Source organism: Dicentrarchus labrax, unplaced genomic scaffold, assembly GCF_905237075.1.
Source record: "Dicentrarchus labrax unplaced genomic scaffold, dlabrax2021, whole genome shotgun sequence".
In the NCBI taxonomy this organism is placed as follows: Eukaryota; Metazoa; Chordata; class Actinopteri; family Moronidae; genus Dicentrarchus; species Dicentrarchus labrax.
In genome coordinates, this window is record NW_026136702.1 from 19419585 (window position 1) to 19447373 (window position 27789).

A 27789-nucleotide genomic window follows, 5' to 3' on the forward strand; every position below is an offset into this window, starting at 1 on the left:
ATGTACAAAACATAATTTGTAATAATTATGATAAAATTCAAATAATGATAATTTACATTGTATTAATTTTAGCTACATCTGTACAATCTAATGTAATTCAAAAAAGCAGCCCAGCAGCAAATACTGCTTGAGAGGCGTATTATGTTGAGGATTTGTTCACACTGTCAGAGAGAACTTGATTCAATGATATGATTATTTTTCAACTATGTCTATTTGGAGGCTGTGGTGATGGTGTAAGTGTTGCATGTAAATAGGGTGAACAAAACTTAAGCTCTCAATGTCATGTTCATCTGCTTCCTGTCATTCAATTCAATTCAGTTTTATTTGTATAGCGCCAATTCACAACTCATGCCACAAATATCAAGGCATATAAGGTTGTCTCCTACTCTACTACTATTCCGTATCAGTACATATGACTGAAGTTTAGGTGGTTCAGTGCACTCATGAATTTAGTGAGAGAAAGATAGACTGTCCTTAACGCAGTACAACACTGTTTGTGAATGTCTGTGTCAGTCCAGCAGGAGGTGCCCTTATCCCTGTACATTTCCTGGTAGAGGCTGATAATGGGAAGTTTCTGTCCAACAGATCTGAAGAGGCAATCTGGCAAAATGACCCAACCCCAATTTACTCATCAGACTTGAGGCGTTCCTTTCCTCGTCTTACTCAACCAGATGAACTCAGTAAGCTCTTACACCAACAAGGAAAGTAATATTACCACTAATCTTTCTGAACTGGAAAACAGGTTGCGTCAAAGTGATAAATGTAGAAGAGTAAAAGCAATTAATCTAAAATATCACTTTTTTCATACAGTTTACACAAATAGATGTTTGGCTCACAGAAGCCCAGTACAATATACAAATTATAGAAAAAATATCTTGATAAGCATTTTGAGCTCTTGTTCCTATGGAGGTCAAACACATTACATTGTAAGTCGCTGTGACGAAGGGTCATTTTAGAAGTTCGTGATAAGCTCACAATAAACACACTGACACACATTTATTATGCAGCCTTTATTGTAGGAAGTAAAATATGAAAGATGGATGTGATCCCATTGTTTGACTCTGATTGTGCTATTTGGTGCCATTTTTGTCCAAATGCACGAATTTAGTGTTTGTGTAGTGACATTAATTAATCCTATAATAAACTCTATTGTAAAATCATATTAAAGTATGAAACAATATGAACCAATCAAACAGACCTTTTAAGAGTATTAGGTTATTGGGTTGGATTATAGAACAGATTCAGTGAAATAATATATATGCACCACATACACAACATTAGCATTACAGAATTGTTGGGGGGAATTATTGTTGTTCCTCAGACAAGACTAATAAGGTATTTTTTTTTTTTCCTCTTGTTCCACATCTGGAAACATTGCATCACTGCTAAAACCCCGGATAACAGACCCAGCCGGCACAGCTGCATTAGCCGAAGCCAGAGCCGTGTATACACAGAGTTGAGTCAATGAAACGGTCATCAGAGGGTGAGGAGGAACAAGAGAGCCAGCTCAGGACAGATGGTTACAGAGGGCTGCTTTCTGAAATGTAACGTAGTCCTACTTGAAATACCTGACCTACAGTTATCTGTTCGTACTGGCAGTACATTCAGCTTTCTGGAATGGGAGGAAGCCATTATTCAGGGTTGGACCCAGGGGCCCAAGGAACCTTCCACAAATGATAGATAATTGTTAGCTGAGGGGCCCTGTCCAGTTGTTTTTAGGGAGCAAAAATTCCTAGCTAGTCCTGCCAGAAATATGGGAAAATAAATAAATAAAAAATTGCACTGTAAAATTAGGGGTTATGAGTTTAGCAAGGCCAAAGTGAACGACAAAGGATAAAGATCTGTATTTAGAGAATGATATAACGTTATAGCATTAGCTATGCAAAGAGGGTCTAAGAACTAGGACACAACATTAGCTAAGCTATATTTATTCTCAAGATAAAACATTTTGTTATAATATAACATATATATGACTAATGTTAGCTAATTGAATAGCATTTATTGTGAGCTAGGTTACCAAACTACGTTAGCTAACAACCACCGTAGCTAATAGTCTGTTAGAGAAATAAAGTTACTGAGTGAGCTTTGTATAATATATAGTCTCATAAACGATCTTGTATGCACATGTCCATTATTTCCTCACAGAATGTTCTGTTGGAGAGACTTCGCTCAACCCAGTGTATGTACGGCTCTAGACGAGGCCAGTTTAGCTGGCCTGTCTGCCTGCCAGTCCTCTGCAGACTTCAGGATTGGCTGCACAGAGAGCCTCAACACCAACCTCAGCATATTCACGGTCGATGGAAGCTCATTAGCCGTGCACAGCATTTCATACCTCCAGAGGTAGGTTAAGCAAACACTAACTGAAGTTTGGTCTAAGTTTTGTGTCTGTGTGCGTATGTGGAAAATAGCTTCAGTGGAGCGGAAACCGTGAGACCCGAGTTCGGTTTACAGGCATAAAGAAGTTGACATCTTCCAGAAAGCGGCTGAGACTGATTCCAGCAGTTATGGCGAATGAATTGAGACGAACTGTTTAGTTCACCGCCTAAAGAAGCGTTTAGTCGGTTACAGGCGTCTTACAAACTGGTACAGAGCTCTCGCAGAGGTGTTGGCTGGAGGCCAAGGTTTGTCCTTTCTTCCACCCACAAATGATGGTCAGTGTGAGTCGGCTGTGAACAGTTTTTTTTTTTTATCTAAAACTCACTGTGTTTTCATGGACTAGAGTGTGCTGTGAGGATGTAGCTCGTCCCATAGAGTCAGGCTGAACATAAGGCATGTGAGTTTGCCAAGAGAGCTGCAGAGAGAGAGAGAGAGAGGAAGAGCTGGGGGAATGGACTGCAGTGTCTCCACATATTTGGGTTTTATTTTCAAAGAGCTTTGTAGGGAGTACGGACCACTGGTGGGTACACACACACACACACACACACACACACACACACAGACACAGAGAGAGATGGGAACAAACTGTAAAGAAATGCCCTTGATTTCAGTTTCACACATTATTCACATACAGTCAGAAAGCTAAGGAAAAGGAATGTGTGTGTGTGTGTGTGTGTGTGTGTGTGTGTGTGTGTGTTTGCAACCTGTTTGACAGAATGCCATCTGGCTCCAAGCAGTCACTCTGCATGCACTCACATAGACACACACATACTGTGAGGCTCAGCTAATTCTGTAAACATTTAGTTTACAGAGAACTGCTTGTTTTGAATGAAGGAATTCAGAGTTAACAGATGCAGATGTGATATTAACCGGAAGGGCAGCAGAATAATAAATCAGCTTTCCTCCTCTCCCAGGCTCATCTTTCTTACACAGCAGTCGAGCAGATACTGTAGCTGCCTTGTCTTAGACCTGGTTGGACTGTTATAGCTAAAACTTGCTGCCGCCCCTGTGTAACCAGAGTGATTTATTTATTTTTTAAACATTGTGCAACTTGTTTTGTATAGTTCTCCATTTTCAGAATTGGTGCTGCACAGATGCTTGACGAGGGAGTTGCAGTCGTGCTAGTCTATGGCTGGGCAATATGATAGATGTAAGAATCGCTATGCATATGAATTAGAATACTTGTGTTTCTCACACTGTGGTAAACATAATGCCATGTAATAATCGAGCTGTGTTGAGTGCCTAACACTGTCATCCAAACATGCATGCTTTTATGAAGTGAACAGTGCAGTTTGGCCTTAGAACAGAAATGTTTTAGTTGTAATCACGATGACTAAGATGAATTACACATGTTGATTCTGAGTCATTTAGACTTCAGTGTAAATACTGACCTGCACGGGTGTGACTATATTAATATCTGTGTGTGTTAAGGTACAGTCTCACTGTTTGTTGTCAGTATCTTTCTGGATCAGTATCACTTGTGCAAGTGTGGTTCTTTGATTAAAAATATTTATCAGTTTAAAATCAACAAAGAAGTTGTTTGTCAAAACTGGAGCCACGGCCATAAATCCTCAGAAGGTCTCTCAGCTTTGTTCAATCAACAACCACTATGAGATGCACTTTTTATTGCCTCTAGTGGCTTTTTCCTGAGAGCAGTTCAAAGCACTTCACAGTGCACTTAAACACTGCAATGTGAGGTTCTGGCTAGTTTGGGCTTCGGTGTCTTGCTCAAGGTCACTCTGACAGGTAGGAACGGGAAACTCTGCCACCCCCAACTACGACTATTTAAATACAATCACTTCTTTTTAGTTAGAAATATCACCTCATTTTACCTCGTCCTGTGTGTGTCTTGGAAACAATTTTGAAACTTCAAACTAAAGATGGGCATATTTTTGGGAAGTGTTTAACCTGATTGACAGACGTCTCAACTCATACACAGCTATGGTGGTCTCTCCCAGCAGCGACACCAAATAACTCTGACTGGGGGATCTACGGGGGGAGTAGATTGTTTATGGCAGGTGCTAATAATGCAACAAACGATAACAAATTACTAAATTTTTAGCGTCATACAAAAGCTGTTTCTGTTTTGTGAATTTAGAATGAAAGTTTAGAGCTTTAGACCCTCCCACCTGCCTCCACACCAGTTCTCCAAATTTGTATTTTTTATGTTAAAGTTTCTCTACAGTATTTACAGTGTATATACTCTGTGAGTTAGGGCTGTGTTCTGGCAAGAATCTGGCAATTCAAGATGTATCATGATACAGGGGTTACTATTCAATATATCGTGATACTATATATTATATTTTTTAAACAAATACAATTGTCATAGTATAAAGAACACACCACCATATGTATACAATTGGTTTTATATGGACCCAGAACAGTGGGACAACACCATAGCCCTCAGTTTATGTGTACAACAATGCTTTCTAACGGTTGGATCGATACAATATCACAAAAGAAAATATTTTGACACTCGAGTGTATCGATATTTTCTGACACCTCTACTGTGAGTTGACTGCAACAAGTTTTTTTGAGAAATCAGATGCAGTAATAAGGAACCTATCTAAGGACACTTTGTCTGCGTGCGTTTCTTAATAATTTTGACTAAGTTGTCCTCCAGCAGCAGCTCTGTGCAGAGGCTGTTCAGTAATTGTTGGACGTCCTCAGTTTATGTCAGGGTTTCATAAAAAAAGTGTGTTGTGGTCATTGCACAGCAGAGAAGAAAGAGCCTTGTTTACATGCTCATGTTGCCTCTGTTTGTGTTCTCATTCATTTGCTTTGTCACAGAACTAGTTTAAGTTCATTGCAGCTGTGAGTTCTTGGCATTCCTCTGGAGTGCAGTGGGACGAACCCAGTGCTAGTTAGGAAGTCAGGGACTGGGTGGATCTCAGAGCGTCTCCCGGCTCGTCCTTGTTATTCAATGTATCTCGTGTGCTCCCTTTTAAAATGAATTAAGAGATGTTCTGAAGACCCTCTCTCCATTTCCTACTATGCATTCAGAGATGAACAGATATAATGTGAAAAGAATTGCAACCCTGTCGAGCACGTTTTGCATTCAGAGGATAGCATGTGCATTTGTCTAGCGTGTGGGTAGTAGTAGAAACATAATGCAATACTTTGCTCTCTCTTTGTGCTCATCTCTGTTTCCTGTGTAAAGCATGTGATCATGGCATCTCGCTGTCCATGCAACACTAAAACTCATGACCGTGTGCCTCGTGTGTTGTGAATGCAATAGTCAGCAACAGCCTCATCATTTTAACATATAATAATCATGTATGTGGTCAGCAAAAAAAAATTAAACATGCTATTAGTATAAAAAATAAAAGCAACGTGTGTAGTATTCCCTCTACTCTGGATGGGAAAATATACGATATACGTGAATATCCTCACATGGTTTGACTTGAAAAAGCTGTCTAGCCTGCCAGCATATAGTTCTATATTCGTTTTCTGATTTATTTTGAACTAGGGGACAAGGGGGAGGCTGCATCTTTCCAGTCATTTCAGAATCCTAAGCCTGTCCCCGTGGCTGAAGCCTTGGCTTGCCCGTTGTATCCCCTTCAAAAACCCAGATATGTGGATTCGATTCCCATGCCTACCCTCTACCAACATTTTTGAGCTCCTATGAGTAAATGTGGGTTTCTGCAAAAAAAAGGCTAAGCTAAAAAGATATTTCATTCATCTTGTCCCATCTTTTGATTTATAACATTGTGTTGTTGTGTTTCAACTATTTAAATACACATATAATGATTATAGCATGATGAAATATCAGTTAAAAAGCTTTAAGGACAGCCCGAGGAAATTCTCAAATATTAAGACAGTCAAAACAGTATGTCTCTTGGCATTTGGATTAAACGTCGGTGCATATTTCAGAGTTAGTTTTCACATAGTTGAGGCATTCTGAATGACATTTTGTGGCATCTCTGCTTGGCCTACAGTATGTGAGTCATATGTGGTGTGATGTGTGATCACAAAGCATCTAAAGTGAGTGACTGGCCTGCAGGCGAGCTGCACTAATGTTCATGTGACTGTGACATACAGGATGGGGGGCATTTCAGTTCTCTTCTCCTGTCCTTTCGTCATTTTCCTTTCATAGTTGTTCAGGCTAATGAATCTGATGACTGTTTGCCCTTTGGGTCTGTGTTAATGATTCGGACTACCACATTCCTGGTTTTGGGGTGAGATGAGTAAACTGGAACACCAAGAAACACTTGATGACATTACTTTGTAGAGTCTGTTGAGACACAATAGTCCCTTTTATACAGCTTGTTCTATGCAGGAATGTTGTGCTCTTATTCCACTTCACCATTTTGTATAAGATGTATGAACACGGAAAGGGTTGTCCCACCCAGCAGTGGAGGTAGTAACAGAGCCGAATCAATCAGAGCCGGTCCGCCGCGATGCTGATGCTGTTGTGTTATAGTGCAGACACACAGAATCCGGCGAGGACACATCTGGATTCACTGGACCACTGAATTCCCCACCCGGTGCATGGCAAAAGTGCTATTTTGGTTTTTGATCTGCCTCTTTCAACATGGCTGCAAGCCCAGAAACTTTTACATATTACAGCTTAACAGTACACTAAAATACATTTCTGAAAACATTTGAGGCAAGAAATAGGCAATGCAGTAACATAATCTGATTCATATTTGATCAGCACCGCCTAGTTTTACAGTCTGACTTGAGTTTCGTTGCGCTGGATAGACATTTGCATAAAGCTGAAGTAGAGTCTTGTTTATGTAAATTCCGATATGGCGAACAGTCGGTCAACTCGGAGCAGCGTATCCATCATGCACCGGACAGCCGGATCTCCGGATCCAGTGTGTCTGTACCATTACACGTCACGCCTCATTTGCTTCTGGAACGCCAGCATGCTAAAAATCACACACTGGGACAGCTTTTAGAGGTGGGAATCTGTGGGCACCTCGTGGTTCGATTCAATTCAAATTCAGAGGGCTACAATGTGATTATAAACTAATTATCGATGCTTCCCAGCAAGGAATACTGGCAGGTAACAGCGTTGGAACAGGCACCAGAGCCATGACTGAGTTAGCTAGCTAACGGTGAGTAAAGAGGAAACTCTGTAAATCACAGAGTTGAGGCAGACCAGCCAGAGGACAGTATTTTTCAGTTCAATATGACGATAATCAAGTTTTCTGCATCGAGACATTGTTCGGGAAACGAATCATAATGCATCTAAGAATAAGAATATTGACAAGTCTTTATGCAAGTATTGTGGGATGTCTGTTTAAACGTGGCTTGGGACTGCAGAAGTGGTGCTGATGTCAATGGGTAACAAAGAGGAAATATTGAAAATATTGAGACACAACTCGGCTCTTTTTGTCACGTCAGTATCGCTGAAACTGTGAGAAAGATTGAGAGGAGATGGAATGATAATATTATGGTTCGGAGAAATATACAGGACAGGGTGTGTGTAACATCACAAACACACTGCAATACAACAACCATGACATACCAATCTGGCCACCACAATACATAATGATTCAGTCAGTGTTTGCAATTGATGTATCAGCATTTAAGGCTGCAACCCTCTGGCCTCTTTGTAACTTATGATGTCACACTCAACAGTTTGACGTTTTGGGAAATTCACTTCTCCGCTTTCTGGTGGATGGTTAGATTAGAAGATCCAAACGATTCTCATACCTTTCAGTTAAATATGAAGCTACAGCCAGCAGTCGGTGAGCCTAGCACCAAGACTGGAAACAGGAGGAAACAGCTAGCCAGGCCGTCTGCCAAGATAGAGCTATTTCCATACAAAAACCACAGGGAGATAGAGTAATATCGAACTCTCTGTCAGAAAGGGAATACATGTATTTCCCAAAGTGTCACACTATTCCTTTAAAGCTGACTTATTTATTGGTATTCAGCTAAACATGACTCACATTAAAATGTTTTGGAGATTTACCGTAGTTGCCCTATTGCTGATTTAGCAGTAACGAAACACTATGACATGGTGTAATATGAGCCATGACGGCACATACCGAAAAAAGAAAATGAGTTCAGCAAAAAGAAAAAATGGTCACAAACAATGACTACCCTCCATAGGATAGACACCTCTGCTTCCACAATCTCAAAATGCATCGAGTTCTATCAACACAAACTGAACATAATGAGTTTCACTACAGTTGCTACTTAATGGTAAATGGACTGTACTTGTGCCTTTTGAGTCTTCCGACCACTCAACGCGCTGCATGGCATTGTAATGTGTTTCTGTACGTTTTTCCAAGCAACACATTTAAACGGAGTTACAAAAGTATTCTTGTTAGCTTTTTCACAATAATGAGGTGTGTGATTAAAGAAATACATTTTTTTTTTTACCTTTTTGGAGGGGGTGTGGATATTTGGTTTTTGGATGTTTGTTTCATTCTCAGTCATTTTACCAGTATCAGTTCCATTACCTTCAATGCCTAAAAAAGGCTGTTGTAACTTACATGTGTTTCTGTTGCACATTTGTTTGGTGTAAAGGCTCGGCGCTGATTTAACCATGTGAGCATTTTTTTCTTGATTCATTAGCCAATTGCAGTGGCATTTGTGGGGAACACTGGCCTTTTTTTTTTTATGGTGTACAGAAGCACCAGCTCAGACACGTTTTTCCCCTCACTGGAGACTGGAAGTCGGGGAAGAAAAACAGCTGAGCACAGGGGAGGAAGCCAAGGTGTCTCGTTTTAAGACGCAGCTCTGGTGCTGTCGTCGGCTGGAAAGAGGAGACGAGGGAGAGTATTGAAGTGCAGCCGATGGTGGGTTGGCAGACCGCCCCCGACTGCATTGCGAGGCAGGAAGTGTGACATTGAGAGCACAGGAAGTGGCTGCTGTGGAGCTATGCTAAGCCTTTCGTCCAGCAGCTTTAAGGGCTGGGATCAATTGACGTTCCGTTAACTAGAAGCTGTTCTTCATTTTCTAGCAATAAAACAAAAAGGTTTATGCTCCATTTTTTTTTGGAGAATTTAAAGGATACAGTGACAACAGAAAAGTTGAGTAGGCAGTCAGAGGAATTTTATGGAGAATTACATAATACAGAAAGCTGGAAAAGCAGCATGCAGCCATTTGCTTCTGTGATTTCCCCCAGATATTACTCCAAACTATCCCCTCATTTCCCCTCCATCTTGTTTTCTTCATTTTATCCTCTCCTCTGCTGCTACTTCTTCCTAGTCATCTTTTACTTCTCCATTGTGGTCATCAGTGTGCATGTTTTCACACTTTGTCAAAATTGTTACCAACATTTTTCTCACGATAATTTGGTGTAAAAAAAAACCAAAAACGAGTGAACAATCACTCTGTGTCATCCTTTTGACATCATGGACTCTCCTTTCTTTCCTCCTCTCAAGATATACAGAGGAAGTACAGTGTGTAGCCAGTCATCAACCATAATCTCAGACGTCACTGACTTTTGAGTAGATGATGTATTTTCACACTTTGGTCCTTTTTACCTGGACGTGCTAAAGTCATTGAATGTCAGAATTTCAATGAAACTACTAACTGGTCTGATTGTGATTCAATTAAAATGAAATGATGAAGATTACAATGAGGGATTTTGTTGCTGTTTGGCACACGTAATTGCCTTTTCGATGCAAGTAACATGCTTACTTGAAAAATGTCATTTGATATGCATTGGTTGGGTAAAGTTTTGTCATACAATGTCATGTCATGTCATGGCAATGCTGGTGCATTATTGTGTTTAAAGGAACTGTGGACAAAAACAGTAGTGGTTCTACCGTGTCGTTTAGTTGATTTCAGGGGGAATCCGACCGGATCATTACTGTAAGAATAACTTTAGAGAAATAGAGAAGTAGGTAACATAGAGGCATCAGTGTTAAACTAATGCATTTTTTTAAACGAAACAGTGAATTGTGCAACCAGTTGTTATATTTGATTTTTTGCAGTTGTGATTAATTAGACCAGCTTAAATATGTTTATTGTATATCTAACAAAATAAAATCATAAGTATAAAACATGTTAAAGTTTAAAGAATTTCTGTGGTCAGGGGGAGGACTGTGCAGCCTCGGTGGATTAATGCACTCCCTGAATGCTCTCTAGTTTTATATTTTGATGGACTGCTACCTGGATGACTGTCTGCTACTGCCACTAGTACCATGAATGATATCTGAAATGTGGTGGATTTATATTTTGTCAGCTTGTAAAACGTTGTTGCAGACTAAATTTTCCAGGCCCCAGCACCCCTCCCCCTCCCCCAGGTGGGGAACTGAAAAAGAGGAAGTAGTATGCACCATATATACGGTGTGTGTGTGTGTGTCTGTTGAAGTGGGACTTCTCTGAATGTGAGATATGAGTTTAGAGGAAGAGGAATCAAGAACTTCTACTTGGTGCAGAATGTTTTTTAAAGGTTTTAGATGCTACTAATCTTCCGCTTTTTTCTGATTTCAGCTGTATGTGGCTGCTGTTCAAGTTTTGCATTTTTATGAGGAATGAACTAAGGTGCTTCTTCTACTGTCTTCTGAACATACTGCTGATTCTTCTATGGACACAGATTGAGTAAGTAGACGCGCTGATCTTTTTGTTTCCACTGACGTTGTAGAAGTAGATAAAAACATTGGTGAAGTCTTTTTGGTGTCCAAAGTCAAAAGAAAAACCTGTCCCCCGTCTACTGAGCACTTTTTGCAGTTATGTTTTGCCTGTTGTGATGTAGTTATAAGGAAATTAGATATTTATTTCTGCAATTTATTAGGGGACTCAGTTTGGTTTGTCCATTCTGCCCTACTGTAGAAACAGAAGAGCAGATACACAGACTAGAAGCTCCTTTATTGTATGCATTTTGTATAGGAGTGCAAATATACTGCAGAGGATGATGGTATGTTGTTACCCCACATCTCCATACATCAGTGGTGTAAGCTGATAAGTGTAATATGGATAGATAAGGTGTTTTATTGCCATGTTTTACATTGATTTGATTTGTGTAATGTATAGACGTATACTGGCTTTACTGGTATTCATTTAGCCTTTTTGGCACATCACCTAAGATAGAAAGGAGGACTAAACAGGAAATGTTGAGCGAGTGAGATTTAAATACCAAACAATGAAAATCTGTAGCACCTGATAGGCCTCAGTGAGCACCATGGTACCTGCTAATTGCATTGCGATTACTCATAATTAATGAAAGTAAAAGTCAAACCTTAAGATCACCAGGAAAATCACACAAACCGGCACTTAAGAAAGGCTCTTTTATTGCAGTGTACCACAATGTAAAGGAGATTGCAGTGTTGTGTTCTTTGTAGGAAGTGGTTTATGCCATTGAGGAAAACCTAAAAAAAACCGAAAAACGTAAAGGTGGTTATATCGCATGTTGCTCAATGATCTGTTCTGCAATGGCCGGAGGTTTGATAAGTTTTAGTAGTTTCTGTGTGCAGAAACCTTTACTAGTCTGCTAAGTCCATATCTAAATATACTTCAGTCACATCTGGTTATATGGCAAATATGTCAAGAGAGGAAACACATCGCGAATCCTTGCTAGAAAGAAATCCCTCATTTAATAAGACAAATATACAAGGGCCTTTCTAGAAAAGACGTTCATCTATAAACGTTTCCTTCACAAAATATATTCAGCACCAATTTCTTTATTTGAAGACTGTTCAAGAGGTAAAATTAACCTGCTGAGTTGAACACTAAAATAACAGCAATAGAACCACATCTGATGCCAGATACATCAGCTATGTGTGTGTGTGTGTGTGTGTGTGTGTGTGTGTGTGTGTGTGTGTGTGTGTGTGTGTGTGTGTGTGTGTGTGTGTGTGTGTGTGTGTGTGTGTGTGTGAGTGAGCAAGTGAACACACCACAGGATGTTAGCTTAGCCACTCAGCACTGTTCCTGCACAGCCGACACATTTATTACTACCCTGGGCTACATTCAGAAATGTCTAAAATCACCCTTTCCCCTTACTCATGTTCACAATCAACTCCGATTTTGAACTTTTTAATGGTGAAGACAGGCATATCAATATATTATATTTGAATGTTGTATTGTTGAATTACACAAGTGTGTTTGATTTGCCTTATTGTTCCTCAAAACTTCTTAACGGATACTATTGAACTGTCTGAGTACTTGGGCGGAGTTGAGTTGAAAATTATGGGAGGTTTCCTCTAAATGATAGACCCACTCCCACCCATCGTCACCATATGAGAAACCACATGTTTCTATATTGAACTGCAGGTTTAAAAAAATAAATAAATAACTCAAGTATGCTATTTTCTGAAGATAAGATAAGATAAGATGTAAAACCAGCTGTTCTCCAGCCAGATGGAGGGATGGTATTTGGAGTGAACACTTCTTCAGTGCACACTGCAGCAGCTGAAGTCAATTTGACACATGATATTGGTCACAAGGTGAGCATTTTGCCACTGTGAACACCAATTTTCATTTACTGCCTTTGTCTGCCTTCCTCCAATAAGCCAACACTTACCTGGACACACATATTTATATTATATTTATATTTCACTTCAAAGTGAACGCAGTATGTGTGATAAATCCAATCAGCCTGGTATTTCTAAGTATGTCTTTAATTTATAAGTTTATACTACAGGTTAAACATGTTGAGGTTTAACGTGTGTGTGTGTGTGTGTGTGTGTGTGTGTGTGTGTGTGTGTGTGTGTGTGTGTGTGTGTGTGTGTGTGTGTGTTTGTGTGCAGTAACTCTAATGAGGTCGAGGCGCACAGGAGGTTCAGTGGCAGGATGAATAAGCCTTTTTATGGCCATTTGTAAACCGAAACATATGTGAGCTTTATTCACTGTGTGTGTGTGTGTGTGTGTGTGTCTCTTGACGGTGTCTCTTCAAAGGATCCACACCCTGGAATCCTTCATGTCTCTTTCTTTCTCTCTTTTACTCCCTTCCTCCATCTCTACTACTCTCCCTCTGTCTGTCAAAGGAGCCATTGTGAATGCTTAGCTAATATTAGGCTGTGTGTGTGTGTGTGTGTGTGTGTGTGTGTGTGTGTGTGTGTGTGTGTGTGTGTGTGTGTGTGTGTGTGAATATGAGTTAGAGAGAGGGGGAGAGAAGTAGTGTAGTGCATTTTAAATTTCAACACACAGGCCTGTTTCCTATGGCGGAAGTTGATGTCTTTCAGCATTCACATAGAGCCGCTTCAGTATCATCAGCCAATCTCTCACCAACTTTCAGTCAGCTCATAAACAGACTTGGTGTGCTCGTTTCCAATCAGTACATTTGGTGCATTTTGAAGAGCATTCTACAAATTGCTTTTCTGACACTGACCGTTGCAAACATGACAAGCTAAGCAAAACCAAGGAGGGATTTTCCATTGCAGTCAGCCTCCTTTGCAACACAGTCTCATTGACTCTCCTCTTTCTGCCTGTTTTTATCTTCTGGTCTTACATCTGCAGTTGTGTCAGTGTCATTTCATCACTGCTGCAGGAAATGAGTCGATGTGCTAGTCTCTATATCCTGATAGAACTGTGAAAGTGACTCATACTCGCATTTTAATCACAGAATAAAGTAACCGTGTCAGTGCTCATGCTCAGCATTCTCCTGATGACCAGCCTACCCTGTAAGTTCAGCGTGGTCTGCTTAAATTTGATATATTCAGCATAGTTTAAAATGCAATTAAGTACCCTCAGCACTGCGTGGTAGAAATGCATTTTTACATGTCACAGAGGGTTCAGTCATGGTAGAGGTGGAAATAGAAACATCTGCAATTGTTAGCACAGTGGAAACATGCACATGTGCATTTGGCTTTTGGTCTTTAAATCTGCCAGTGCAGTTTCAACAGCCGGTTCTTGTGGAGAGGTTTGCTAGTGTGAGTGACGTTTTCCTGTTCAGTTAAAGTTGATCTTATTTGTTCTTATTTGCCCTGACCATGGTTGTTTCATTTGCCTTACCTGAAACATGACTTATCAATTGTAATAAACTGATTGATGAATTAGTAATTGTTAATTTACTTGTTGTACGTAAATTTGCTTCACAAAAACAAATAATTGCCTACTTTGCTCTGCTTTATATCATCAGAATATTATTACTTTGGGATGTTGGTCACAATAAGAATAGTAGCTGCGGCACTACAGTTACTGGATGTATGACAAACAGTTCAAACTGTAAGCACATCATTTCATGATAGAGGAATCCTCACGTTCATATTCAGAACACATTGAACAACATCGTTCTGTGTGGCCCTGTCTTCTCAGTCTGTATCTTGTATGCAGCTCCAGACTGTCACTTGTCCTGAGAGATGTTTTGATTAAATAGGTAATCTACAATGTGTGACAGACATCGTTCACATATACTGTATAAGACATCTTTATGTGAGTGTGTGTAGCTCTGCCTGGCAAGTTGTGACTGTTCGCTGCTGGAATTCCAGATTAGTTTGTGTCAGTGATTGTTCCACATGCAGTAAAGTTTCAGCGAGAAAGTAGAAATTCTAGCCTTCAAATGTAAAAAATCTGTAGAAATTCAACATGTCATGAAAAAGATCAAGAACGGGGCAATTTTATGTTTATTTTAATTATTAATATCAAATGTAGGGTTAATGTTTTTAATTTATTTCTAACAGATTATAATATACATCAAGATTTTTATGGAGTCTGAATGAACCCTGTCTTTACAACTCAACCTCAAACTCTGCTGGAATAGTTTTCATTCCTCGTGGAGTCTTCACTGAATGAAATATGACTCAACAAAATGGGTGAAGTAGGAATCGTAGACTAACTTTCCATGTACTCCAGCATCTTCTTAATATTTAATCTTTATGTTGGCACATACAGACATCATACACATTTACCGTCCACGTAAAGAACCGTATAGCAGGTTTAAGCTCTTCATACTGAGGCATGTGTACTGTACATGTTGTCCTGTTAATTCTTGGCTCTCACTCAGTGTTCAAGCTTATTTCCTGTGCAGGATTTTTCATCATCATGGTCCATATTTGGAAATTAGTGATCATATAAAAGATACATGTAAACAGCTTATCTATAGAAGGAATGATCAGTGAATTATCATGTTGGAGATTCTATATTAGGTTTAGGTCAGTATATGGATATTTCCAATAAACATTGCATTTTACTCTGCATGGGCCACAGCTGGTATAATGGAGATAAGGTTGTTTAACTCAACAGCATCACAGAGGCAGTTTGTAAAGCAATGCAAACACTGAACACAGATTGTCATCTGACTGGATTTCACTAGAGAGTTTTAGTCTACTGAAAAAAAATTTATTACATATTAAATAAAATACACAGGGAGACAGTGAATCCTCTTGCAGCTTTAAAAAAAAAAAAGTGCACCTTCAGGACTAAGACTGTGAGGCTGTGCAGTGCTTAGTCAGAGCGGTGCCTAGGGCTAAATGCTAATGCTAGCATGGCAGCATGCTCGCAGTAAGAATGCTAACATGCTGAAAGTTAAAGGATCATTAAAGTTATTACAATTTATCCTGATCATTTATTCATGTCAGTTCCAAATTTCATGGATTAGATATTTCACTGTGAACCACATTTTAACCTCATAGTGGCACCGGAGGAAAGTCTTATGGGTTGATTTTCAAGGGACATTTGAACACATTTTCAGCTTACACAGTGTTGACAATGTTGACAGTGCAGAAATATGGGGGATAACGTCTTTTGTAAAACAAAAATGATTCTAACTAACTTGACCTTTTATGTGGCTTCATATTTTGAATGTATTTCATTTTGCTATCTCTCAGAAATATTCCTTAACATTCCCAGCGATTATTCTTTTTAAACTTTTAGTAATATTGTTATTTGTATTATTTTCCTTTTTAGGTAGTCTTTCTTATTAGGTTTTGGCTTCACCACTCAGATCCAGTTTGGATTAAGGCACACATTTAAAGGAGTGTGTTATGTCATGCAAAAACAGAGCCCAGCAGGTCAGTTCGGTTGCTTTAAACTACCCGACGTTCAAGGTGTCTTCTCTTATTTTTTTGAATATAGTTGTAATACAGCATAAACTGTATTCAGAGTACACCAGAAATGGGAAGCCAGCATGCTGCGAGGTTTGAAAATCTTGTTGTGGTTAAATAAGTTGTCAGTTTTCAGCATAAGGTGTTGGAGGTGACAAACCATGCAGGAACTGGCAGAGACAGAACAGAAGGCTGATAGGGGATACAGGGATGAACGTCAAGACGGCGCAGATTAAGAGAGCAAGCAGAATCAGGGGAAAAAAAGGGAAAGAGAGGTGATACACAAATGCAGTGTGGGAGTGATGAACAGTTGATAGAAAGAAAGTGAGAGGAAGGAGGAGAAATTCAAAATGATGCGACGCTGAGATGTAGAGTTATCATCATCCTGGCAGCCGGATGGCTGCGGTGCTGGAGCCGTGAAGCGACTTCCTGTTTGTCAGCAGCATACAGGAAGTAAGAGGCCCTTAGAGGATGGTCTGAGTTGTGTGTGTGTGTGTGTGTGTGTGTGGACTTGAAATGAAGTGAGAGGCCAAGCTGTGTGAGTATTTGTGTGAGGGGAAACTGGCTTATTTAAGTGTGAATTTGAATGTGTGTGTGTGTGTGTGTGTGTGTGTGTGTGTGTGTGTGTGTGTGTGTGTGTGTGTGTGTGTGTGTGTGTGTGTGTGTGTGTACGTGTGGGAGTGACAGGCGGTAATATGCAGTTATATGCAACTTGCCTCTTTTGTAAGTGAATTAGATGATAGGAAATATTATTATTTTTAATAATAATAATAATAATAATAATAATAATAGCCTCTGGGATCCCAACTCAAGACCTCCAGGCACCATTTTCCAGATCTCTCTGCTCTAGCACACCTGAACCCGCTGCATCAGGTGTGTTCAAAAACATAATGCAATGAGTATGTTACTGACTACTATTGTTGTTGATTTATTTTCCACTGCCCTGGGACAATAAAGTGATGACGATGGCAGTGGTGGCCATGGTAGATGGGCTACCACGAAAAACACAGAGTATAGAAAATGAATATTTATTACACAGGCATTGTTCTTAGGCGACATTCGTCTTGTGCTTATTGTGTTTTAGCACTCATTTGTGTGATGAACATTGTTGCATCAGTGATAATCATTGTGCAACAACCAGTTTTGATCCTGCATTCTAATGGACTGACTGGTAGATGAGTCTTCGGCGAAGTGCTGGTTTCTACCTGGAGGGCTAGTATACTTTCTAGTCAACTGATTTATTTCCCATTCAGTGAGATTTACATCAGTTTACCAGGGCTTTTCAGTTTAAACCAACTTGTGGCCTGTAGGTTGACAAAAGTTCCCTTATTGAGAGGGCTCGGCTGCTTCTCTGTGGTGACTTATGCTTGCTGGCTAGCGTGATAGCTAACAGTCACAGTCTTTAGAATGAAGGAGGAATATGCCCTTTGTTTTATTAGGTGCCGTACGTGCTTGGGAGAAAGTAAGAGAGGGAGAAACATAGCATAGACATTGTTTGTTACATTTGGCTTCTCGCCAAAATGTATCTTTGGCAGTTCCAGCCCACTGTGACCTTCATTCTCATCACCCAGCACATCCCGTGTGGCAGCTGTCCACATTGTTTTCTTACCTTCATGTGGCTTATACAGCTTAGGTGCAGCAGGTCTTAGTGTTTTTGCTCCGTGCCTAAGCTGTGTAACGGCAGTGAAATGAACTGATACTGTGGGCATGTAAGCGTGACATTGTTAATATGCTGTATACATCTGTGCCAGTTACAGTAATCACAGTTCCACCTCGTTGATGTGTTTCTTTGACACCTTCATAGCACTCAATATAAATCCTTTTATAAAATGGGTGATAGAGAAGTACCTAAATATCTACTCTGAATTGTGTTTCGGTGTTTGTGCCAGACCAAAATGTAGTGTAGATGGGGAAGTGCTGCATCTGGCTCTTCTCATGTCAGTAACTGTTAAACTGTGTTTGGATCAAGTTTTTGGACTAAGAAATCCAGGTTTTGGTTTTACTATTTATAATCACTGCTGTTTGTATGCAGGTAATTTCTATTAAGTTAAGGTAAGTTCTATTTGCCGTCTGCAACTAATCTACTGAGTGGCCCTTAAAAATATATTTTTAAAAATATGTTTATTTGTTGCTTAACTTGTGTTGTACTTTGAAACAGTTCCAGTGTAAAATCATATATTGCAGCAAATAATCAGTGCCATTCATAGGTTAGCAGATGAATGAGATAATGTTTTAAATTCTCCACAGAATCAGTCAATCAGATCAGAAAGCTGCTGCTGCACCGTCTGTGTAGTGGAAGACTTCGAAGTGTCAGTGAAGTGTCTGCAGTTGCTTTTGTATCAGCTGCATTCAGTTAGTCTTTAAATTCATCTGACACGTATTCCTGGATTGTGTGGAATGGTTGGTAGAATAGGCCATTAAAGCAGCATTACATTTTCAAAATGAATTTTGAGCTTCAGCATAAAAACCAAACTGCGCTCTTATCAGACAGAAATTTTGAAAAAATAAAAATCACAGTGGTAACAGTTATTGCAAATAAGATGAACCTACTGTGTCACATATAGGATGAAACTTTCCATTCTGTTGTTGCCCCTCATTGGAAGGGCAGCTTTAATATTTGCAAGAAAATTCCCAGTGTCAGTAACACAGAATGGAAACCCAGCATCAGTCCTGCTCTGCACATTACACCCATGCAATGTATCATGTTTTTTTTAAGAATCTGCCATTGTAAAAGTAAGCTCAAAATTTACAGCTTGTTTTGAAGTCATGTTTTAGGGAACTTACCACTCAAGTTCCTGTTAGATGAAACATTTATTATAAGTCTGTCATATAAGCTTACAATCAGCTGATTGGAGTTATAACTTATTGTTCCACACATACTTTAAGCATTTAAACCTTTTCTGCTCAGACTCTGTCTGTAGTCCCTCCTGTGAACATTCCCTGCAATATTTGCAAAAAGAAAATGTTTTTTTCAAATCCTGAAGGGATATTTTGAATGCTAAGGTTGTGTTCACCAATTGTTGCCATATTGTTGCCATATTGGCTGTTACCGGAGCTAGAAAGCCCTGATTTGCTGATAAGGATCAAACCTGGGTGGAGCTGAGCTATGGTGAGCAAGTGGCAACCTCCATAGCTGAGTGTGATTGGCCGGGATCCCTGTCAATCAGCAAATAATCCCCCCCAAAATATCTGTATTCTGCAAAGTGATTCTTAAACTTGTCACCAAGACACCTTTTAAGGAAGTGAAATTTAATACTGTGACCATTGTTCCTTGCTCCAAATATGTTTTCTTTATTTCCAAAGAAAAGGTCACTTTAATATAATCAGATGCTGATTCATTAGAGGAACTGCAACGTAGGGCACTTGGACACTGGCTTCAGTGAAAAGGTTTTTTTTTGTTCAAGAAAGTTCTCTGAATGAAGTAATGCTAAGATAGAATTAACTTTGGGTTCGTGAGGAAACCGTGGAACTGTCTCAAGGACCCGAGTCTCAAGCTTGGAGAACAACGGCTAAAACATCTTGCATTTTTAATTCACGTTGTTTTATTTTATTAAGTGTGTGTCTGTAATCTGTTCCCCAGGGTGCGGCCTCCAGTGCAGACAGAGTAAAGTGGAGAGAGGAAGATGCCAGCCCCACCTCCCCCCACCACCCCCAGGGCCTCCCCCTCCTCCCACCCTTGCTCTTGTAAGTCACTCTATCTGTCTTGTGTCTCTGCCCAGTGGGATCTGCTGCTCTGTCCTCTTGACCCTGCTCAGCAGAGACATCTTGTGGATAAATTATGTCTTTTCCTGTTTGGTCAGTGATTTTATCCACTCACTGCCTGTTGTCTACACACTCTGTCATCCTGGATTGAATTGATTCAGCACACATAGATCAATAGAGTAATTAGTTATAAGTTATTTTTCCCTCTTTCTGGGTGTTTTCTGTAGCTTTACTCTGTCTCAGTGACTGTATGTGCCTCTATCTGTGTTTGTGTTTCAGGCCAATACAGAGAAGCCAAATCTAAACCGTTCACAGCAGCAAGGAAGGTCCGCCCTGTTGACTGACATTTCTAAAGGAGCCAGATTAAAGAAAACCGTTACCAATGACCGCAGTGGACCCTTACTGGATAGTAAGCCGAGACCTCTTTAATAGCACTTACTATGTCTATCTTTACTGTCCCCAAAGAGGAACTTAGTCACATGGCTCAGTTTAAAACAACAGGGGGGGAATAAAACAATACTAAGTCACGGCAACAGCTGACTGTCCTAAAACAAATAATAATAATGTACAAAAAAGACGCCTGGGTTCCCACTGGTCTAAATACCCACAGCACATCTTTACACAAATGTGCAGCGTATTATATGTAGAAGATGTATCCTGCAGATGAACAATTCATGTAATATTTTTTGTTTATCCTTTCAGAACCCAAAGGAGGGGGGAGGAGGAGGAGGAGGAGGAGGAGGAGGAGGAGGTGGTGGTGGTGGTGGTGGTGGAGGAGGAGGAGGAGGTGGAGGTGGTGGGGCTCCTGCCGGTTTAGGAGGCCTGTTTGCAGGAGGGATGCCAAAACTGAGGTCTGCAGGAAACAAGTCCAATGGTAAACATGAAAGAATAGTTCTAATAATAATAATTATAACAACTGTATGGTGGTGCACCGGGGCTTCTTCCCACAGTCTAAAGACATGCAGGTTAATTGGTGTGAATGTGAGTCTGAATGGTTCTCTGTCTCTATGTGTGATTAACTGGCAACCTGTCAAGGGCGTACCCCGTCTCTCACCCAGTCTCAGCTAGGTTTGGCTCCAGTCCCCTGCAACCCTCAAGAATAGACGGATATAGCTGATGGATGGATGGATGGAAAATAATGATAATGAACATCACTGAAAGCGCTGCATTTAGTAACACCTCCAGTATAGTAAATTTTACTATTCTCTTTCCTCTCCTCCAGACTCAGGACCCAGCCGAGGACCCATGCTCCCCCCAGGAGGCCGCTCTTCTGCGCCCAGCCCTTTCGGTGGTGGTGGAGGCCCGCCTAAACTCCCAGGAGCCCCTGGTGGTGTCCGGGGAAACACCCCTGATCTTCCCAAGGGCCGGCCCAGTCTCTCATCCAGACCAGACACTCCAGGAGGCCCTCCTCCTCCTGTACCAAACACACCTCGACCAACCCAGAGCTTCCAGTCTCGTGGGGGCCCACCTCCACCGTCATTCTCTGGAGGACCCAGGCCCAGCCCGCCTTCAGGACCTACACCTCCTAGTGTTCCACCAGGGAGGCATGGACCTCTCCCTCCCCCACCAGGAGGCTCCTCAGCTGGGCCAAGACCAGGATTCTCTGCACCTCCTCATCCACCCCCAAGCAACAGCCGACCTTCCCTTCCGCCCACTCCCGGAGGTAGGCCTCCACTTCCTGATGACCGACCCCCACCACCACCAGCTCCTATGGGAGGTCATCGGCCATCTATGCCCCGCGATATGCCCCCTCCTCCTCCTTCTGTCAACTCCAAACCTTCCGCTGTCCCTTCCTCTACCTCTCGGCCCTCACCTGGTGGAGGTGCGCCCCCTCTCCCGCCAGGTCGACCGGGCCCTCCTCCTGTCCCACCCACCCCAGCTGGAGGGGACGATCACAGCACCCCTCGTCTTCCCCAAAGGAACAGCTCCCTCAACAGGTACTGTAAAATTGTATCTGTTTCTGCTATTTATTGTTTTTGATCATGGATGGTTGCATTAAGGGCCAGGTGTCTACACAGCATTTCCTATCAGGCATCAGACGTTGAGAGATTGTTCTGGATGGCTGAATCTACTAAAATTTGCATAGATTCAAATCTAATAGCTGTTCTATAATAATGTAGTTCACATATCATGCAAACCTCTCCATGTAGCTTCCTTCTAAAAAGAACAGTCTCTTTTTAAAAATGTAAGTTGTTTGGATATTGACTTTACATCAACACGTGCATGCATTAACAAGCAGGAGCTGCCCATTGTAGAGTTTAGGGCAGGTGATGCACATCCCTCCTCAGTTTTCATTCTGTATATTCACTTTTAAATATATAGTAAAACAGCAAAGCTGTTTTGTCCAATAAATTGGCACTTTCTATAGTAAGATCTGCTTAACTGTTTATTCTCTTTATTTTTATTAACACAAACACTGTATAGTTGGTACATAGATTATAATTCAGTTTCTCTTTACCAGCCATGGTCCAGCTCCACCACATAGTCGGGCAGGACCTCTCCCTCCTCCACCAAACGAGCGACCGCCATCTCTGGGAAAGAACCAATCCTCTCCACGCTCAGGTGAAACTTTTATTGATTTATTGGACAATGGATGACGCTGTGAATATTTGATGGGAATTCAGGACCTGTGATGGAAGTGAATTTCAGTATTATAAAAGAATCACTTCACTTTTACTAACATGTCAATTTTTACTTCTACCTCCAAAGGCCCTCTTCCTCCCCCTCCTCCCTCAGGACGTAGCATGGGTGGGGGCAGTGTGAGGTCATCGCCAGCTCCCTCTCCTATTGGTCGGCCAGAGCCCCCTCGCGGTGGACCTGGCGGTAGACCTCCCCTCCCTCCAGACAGACCGGGGATGGGAGGGCCCCTTCCTCCACCACCACCTATGGGTAACGGCTTCCAAAACTCTCACCACAACCAGATACAGGGTGAGTAAATCCCTGAAGGTGCTGGTTTGGGTAATGTGAGTATTAATAAAATAATCAAGAAATATAGAGCAGAAAGCAAACATAATGTAAGTTGTAGGACAAAAAAATAGATGCAAATGTACAGCATTTGCATCTATTTTTTTTTTTCACCAGTAGAGTAGAGTAAAACTGAGGTGGAAGAGAATGGCTCAAAAGTTCATTTACAGTATGTTAAACAGGAACATCAGACAAGAAAAACAGCCAGTGGTAACTTTGCTGGGAGAAAATACAAACTACATGCCTTCCTTGTAGACTGTTTTTTTCGCAGACTGCACTCTCGTAGTTTCTACAAGAGAAATCTGTTTGCCCTCAGTGTTGTTTTTACCACATGAGTTCCACTGTGTTCAGCTATGGCAGAAACCCACTGACCTCCCGTTTGTGTTGTTTTTATCCCATTGGACCAAAGGAGTAAGTTTGATTTGGAAGGCAGCGGGGACAAGAAGTGACAAAGGATCCTAAATATCCTGCTCCAAAAAAATCTGTTTTTGATCACATTTCCTGAAGTAACAATATTCTGTGACTGTGTAGTGCTTTTAAACAGATTGAAGACACAAATACTCTTTGTAGTGCTGGGTGTCAAATTTAAAAGTTTGATAGCCAGCAAAGCCAGAAAATGTTCTTCTCCGTGTTCTCTCTGTTGTCTCTCTGGACCAGTTGACTCCTGTTATTGTGTTCTACAGAAACATATTGACCTATTTATTCATTTTTTTCGTTGCACTGTATCAAATCAGAAAAACCAAACCCACTGCTCTCCATTCATGTTCTGTTAAACTAGAAGACTGTGATTGAAAAAGTCAGTCTGTTAGTGCACTAGTGCTTGTATCTTGAGTTTTGCCAGTCTGATGGAGACAGACCCACTGACGTCCCTCTCTCTCTATTAACAGATGAATGGGAGTGTCGATTCAATTTCCATCCATTATCTGACCTGCCTCCACCAGAGCCCTACGTGCCCTCCCAGAAGACCTACCCCAGCAAGCTTGGCAAGACTGATGGCAAAGGTCAGTCTGACGAGCACGCACACACACACACACACACACACACACTTGTATCTCATGTCTCCAAAATGTTTTTCAGAACAAGTGCTTTCAGGTAGACTGTCCTGCAGTCCCTCGGTGTTCAGTCACTGAATTTTCTCAACCCGTAAAATTAGCTGTTTAAATCACTAATATTTAGTTAAAACATACAAATCATACAACTGAACTTGCCCAATTGCAACTTTCAATTCAGGTTAAATTTTGACTTTCTTTCTGTGAATTCAAGAAATTAATGTCTAGGCTAAAAGACTCCAAGAGACAAGTGAAAGAAAATGTACGTAATAAAAGTAGATGGTATTCACAAGAGCAAACACTGTATCTCTTTCCAACAAATTTGAATCACTTTTTTAATTTGCTGTGAACAACGTTTTTGCAAATATTCCTAGTTTTTGAGATATGTTGTCAAACAAAGAAACAAATGGGATCGTAACCTCTGAGGTAAATACAGCCACAGTGTGACACAGTGCCACCTGGTGGAAGGAAATTATATCTCCTCTGGAACTGAAGAAAGTACTAACTCCTCTCTGTCTTCTTTCTAGGTTCGGGTAAAAAGGAGAGAGGAGCTCCTCCTCTTCCTCCAGTACCTAGGTGAAGAAGAGGTGGCAGCAAATTACCTTCTCTCTCTCTTCTCTCTCTCTCTCTCTCTCTCTCTCTCTCTCTCTCTCTCTCTCTCTCTCTCTCTCTCTCTCTCTCTCCCTCTGTTGTGCTCATTGTGCTTTTACCTATGGCACGTGGTTCATCGATGGACTACAACATGTAAAATGGACCTGAAATGTGGTTGACCAAGTAAAAGGACGGAAGAATGCCACAGAATGGCGGCATTCAAAGACCAAAGCCTGTTTCTACTCTGGTACACTGTGATCAGATAAAAAGAAAAGAACTTGCTTCTCTTTTGGCACTATGTGTTATTTTCAGGTTTACAACCGTGCTGTAGCTGGAAGGTGCTTTTTGGGTGGCCTTTGTGGACCTGGTTGCTTGGAGTATTTTCATGAACTTTTCCACACTGATGTTATTCCATTAACTAACCCTTTCATCCTTTAATTACAGTGGTTGATAGATAGAAATTGCTTGCTAGTTATTATATTTTACCAACCAGCTACACTTTTAGGAACGAGTACTTGACAAATAAACCAGCATTTGGCAGGTAGCACATGAGACTTTCCCTGCATGTTTACACAGCAGAGACGGCATTAGGTAAAGCTAAATGATCATCTGATGGCAATATTATTGTCAACATCGGAGTCCCAGGGTTACAGTGCTGGGCTTATAATGCAACCAATCCGCTTCCTCAAGTGTGCTGACAAGCTGTTTCTCTCTTTGTGCACCAGTGTTTCCTTTGTGCCTTTTTCTCTTCAGGATTGAAATGTTCAGGCTGCTTAAAGAATTAAGGGAATTAGCCTTTTGTGCCTTAAATTATGTATGTTTGTTGAGCTGGATTGGATCACCTATGCTGATGTGAATGTCAAAAAACCCCCCAAAAAACAAGCAATACAGCAGCTTGATTGCCACAATATCTAGTTAATATCTTAATATAGTGAAGTGTCTTAATGACAACATCAGCACATAGTTAGACATGGAACCAAAACTAAAAATGGCCACAACCTCCTGCTACTGCTGCATAAAACATCAGGGGAAACGCGGGTGTTTAAGTTGCCAAAGCCACATGTGCCTTCACATTATGTATATTTACTGCACATCTGTGTTTCCATTGGAACCACTGAACGGTACTTTTCATTGGTTAAATGTGATTCAAGCATGCATTTAATGTTTGTGATTGAGATGTTTTAATGGACATTGTATGGTGTTACAGCAGCATTGGTTTACAATAGAACTGATTCTTATTTTGCTGTTTTGTTAAAAGCTGCATTGACTTACTATGAAGGACCTGTGTATGTATCTGTATGATTTAATCAAGCGGTATTGAAGGACTGTATTATTTTAAGTTATGTGTCTGAATTGTGCAGTATTAAGTTTTTTTTGCTTCACCCAGCACTGCTTTTGAATGGTCTTTTGTATACAATGTATTATTATCATGTGTTGGTCAAAGAAACATTTTCTAAAAGACAATCATATGGAAGTATTCATTAATAAATAAAATGCTTTAAGATGCTTGATGTACTCTACATGAGGTGATATGTGGTTTCATTTGACTATACATTTGAAATAATTGGATATTCTTGCACAAGGATGATAATTTGATCAAAGACAAGGACGGTAAATTGTAATGTCAGCATCCATATGAATGATGATCCATATGATTTACTATGTATGATAAACAATATGCATCATTTACATGTTTGTGCAATAAAGCTGGACAACACATTGTATCGTCAGTAAGTCATTATATATAAGCGATTTGGGTTTTGGCTGTTATATCATTATATGATATAACTCAAAATAAATTGATTCAACAATCTCTAATGACTACTACTAATACTGTGGTATTTGGTTATCATTGTGCTTTCATCCATTGCTCAGTGTTTGACTGTTGTAACTGGTTGGATGCTCCTGCACAGGTTATAATGGACTTCACATACTCAGTGAAAGGCTACCAGGTTTATCCGACAGTGTCATTTTTGTCTGCTGACAGAAGTTTAAATCTCTTTTGTGAACCTGCAGAGGTCTTTACTTAACTGGCATTGTATTGTTCTCCCATAATTAAACTGCCTCATGCCTGAAGATTTGGGAGTTGTCAGAGAACACTCACTCACACTTAAACAGCTACTGTAGGTCTAAAATAGACTACACTAGGGTTTACTGTGTTGATTTGATTATTAACCCCCAGCTAAAGAAAATCTCAAAGTTCTCTAAGAAAAAAACAGTCAGATACATCAATGTGCGCCTGTGGAGCAACTCAATTAGATACATTGTTTTGGTCTTTTTTTTGGTGTTGCTACTCTTTAATATTTAATTTAGTTACTTAAGTTGATGAAGTTGAAGTAGAACACTGTTATGTATTGAATACAGGTCATTTTTGGTTTCAATATTCACATGCTTTTTTCCTAGACGCTCTGGATCTTTACAATCTAAGATTATTTTGGAACAATGTCTCATACCAGGGTACAGTATGTTATTTATCATAAGTCTGTATCAGTGTGCAGTTAAAAACAATATTTGTAAATCATATGGGATAGAACAGAAAGGACACCAAAGGATCCTGATGTGTTTGACCTGCAGGACCTAGTTATGAGTGTGTAAATATGTGGTGTACGGACTGGTGTAGTGTATGTCCTTAATGATGTTACAAAGGGGAGCTGTGATGGCCGAGTGGTTAAGGCGTTGGATTCGAAATCCAATGGGGTTTCCCCGCGCAGGTTCAAATCCTGCTCACAGCGTTAATGTCATTGTCTTTGCTTAATTTGATAAAGAAAAGAAAACCTCTACTGTCATCCTGATATATAAATGCATCTCACTGACATTAACTGTGTGGCATTATGCTGCAAATTTCAAGAGATGAAAGGGAGATATATAGTCTTAACTAGCTTTTTATAAGAACATTATAATAGTAAGATAAAGACATATATATATATACAAAAACCTCTTCATCCTTACTGTATTTGAGGCACTGCTACTTCCCAACTGAAGGGATATTATGATATTATTATTTAACGTATGAAGGACAAAAGCCAGATAAACCACTTTACTTCTATTGGATTTCATTTGGTCTTCACATTGAGACCGGTAAGCTGCTATAAAACACATAATGAGCTTCGAGCTCCAAAGATTTAGTCATTCAGTTTATTACATGAATGCAGCGTCAACCCTCACGCTTTCATCCAATCACAGTCGGAGTTTGAAGCGTGCTTCGGCGATGATTGGCT

The 27789-nt window shown here is 40.4% G+C and overlaps 1 protein-coding gene and 1 non-coding gene across 2 annotated transcripts; both read left to right on the forward strand.

The window, feature by feature from the left end:
* The first annotated feature begins 13792 nt into the window (after window positions 1–13792).
* wipf1b (WAS/WASL interacting protein family, member 1b) lies at window positions 13793–26290 on the forward strand. The gene is given in 10 exon segments (XM_051420650.1): window positions 13793–13904; window positions 19846–19949; window positions 20247–20376; window positions 20670–20680; window positions 20682–20841; window positions 21190–21904; window positions 22429–22529; window positions 22677–22895; window positions 23819–23932; window positions 24508–26290. Coding segments are annotated over 10 exon segments (1641 nt in total). The 5' UTR covers window positions 13793–13870; the 3' UTR covers window positions 24561–26290.
* A 931-nt stretch (window positions 26291–27221) lies between these two features.
* On the forward strand, window positions 27222–27303 carry trnas-cga (transfer RNA serine (anticodon CGA)). The gene has a single exon. It is a non-coding gene; the product is annotated as a tRNA-Ser (tRNA).
* Window positions 27304–27789: the final 486 nt, after the last annotated feature.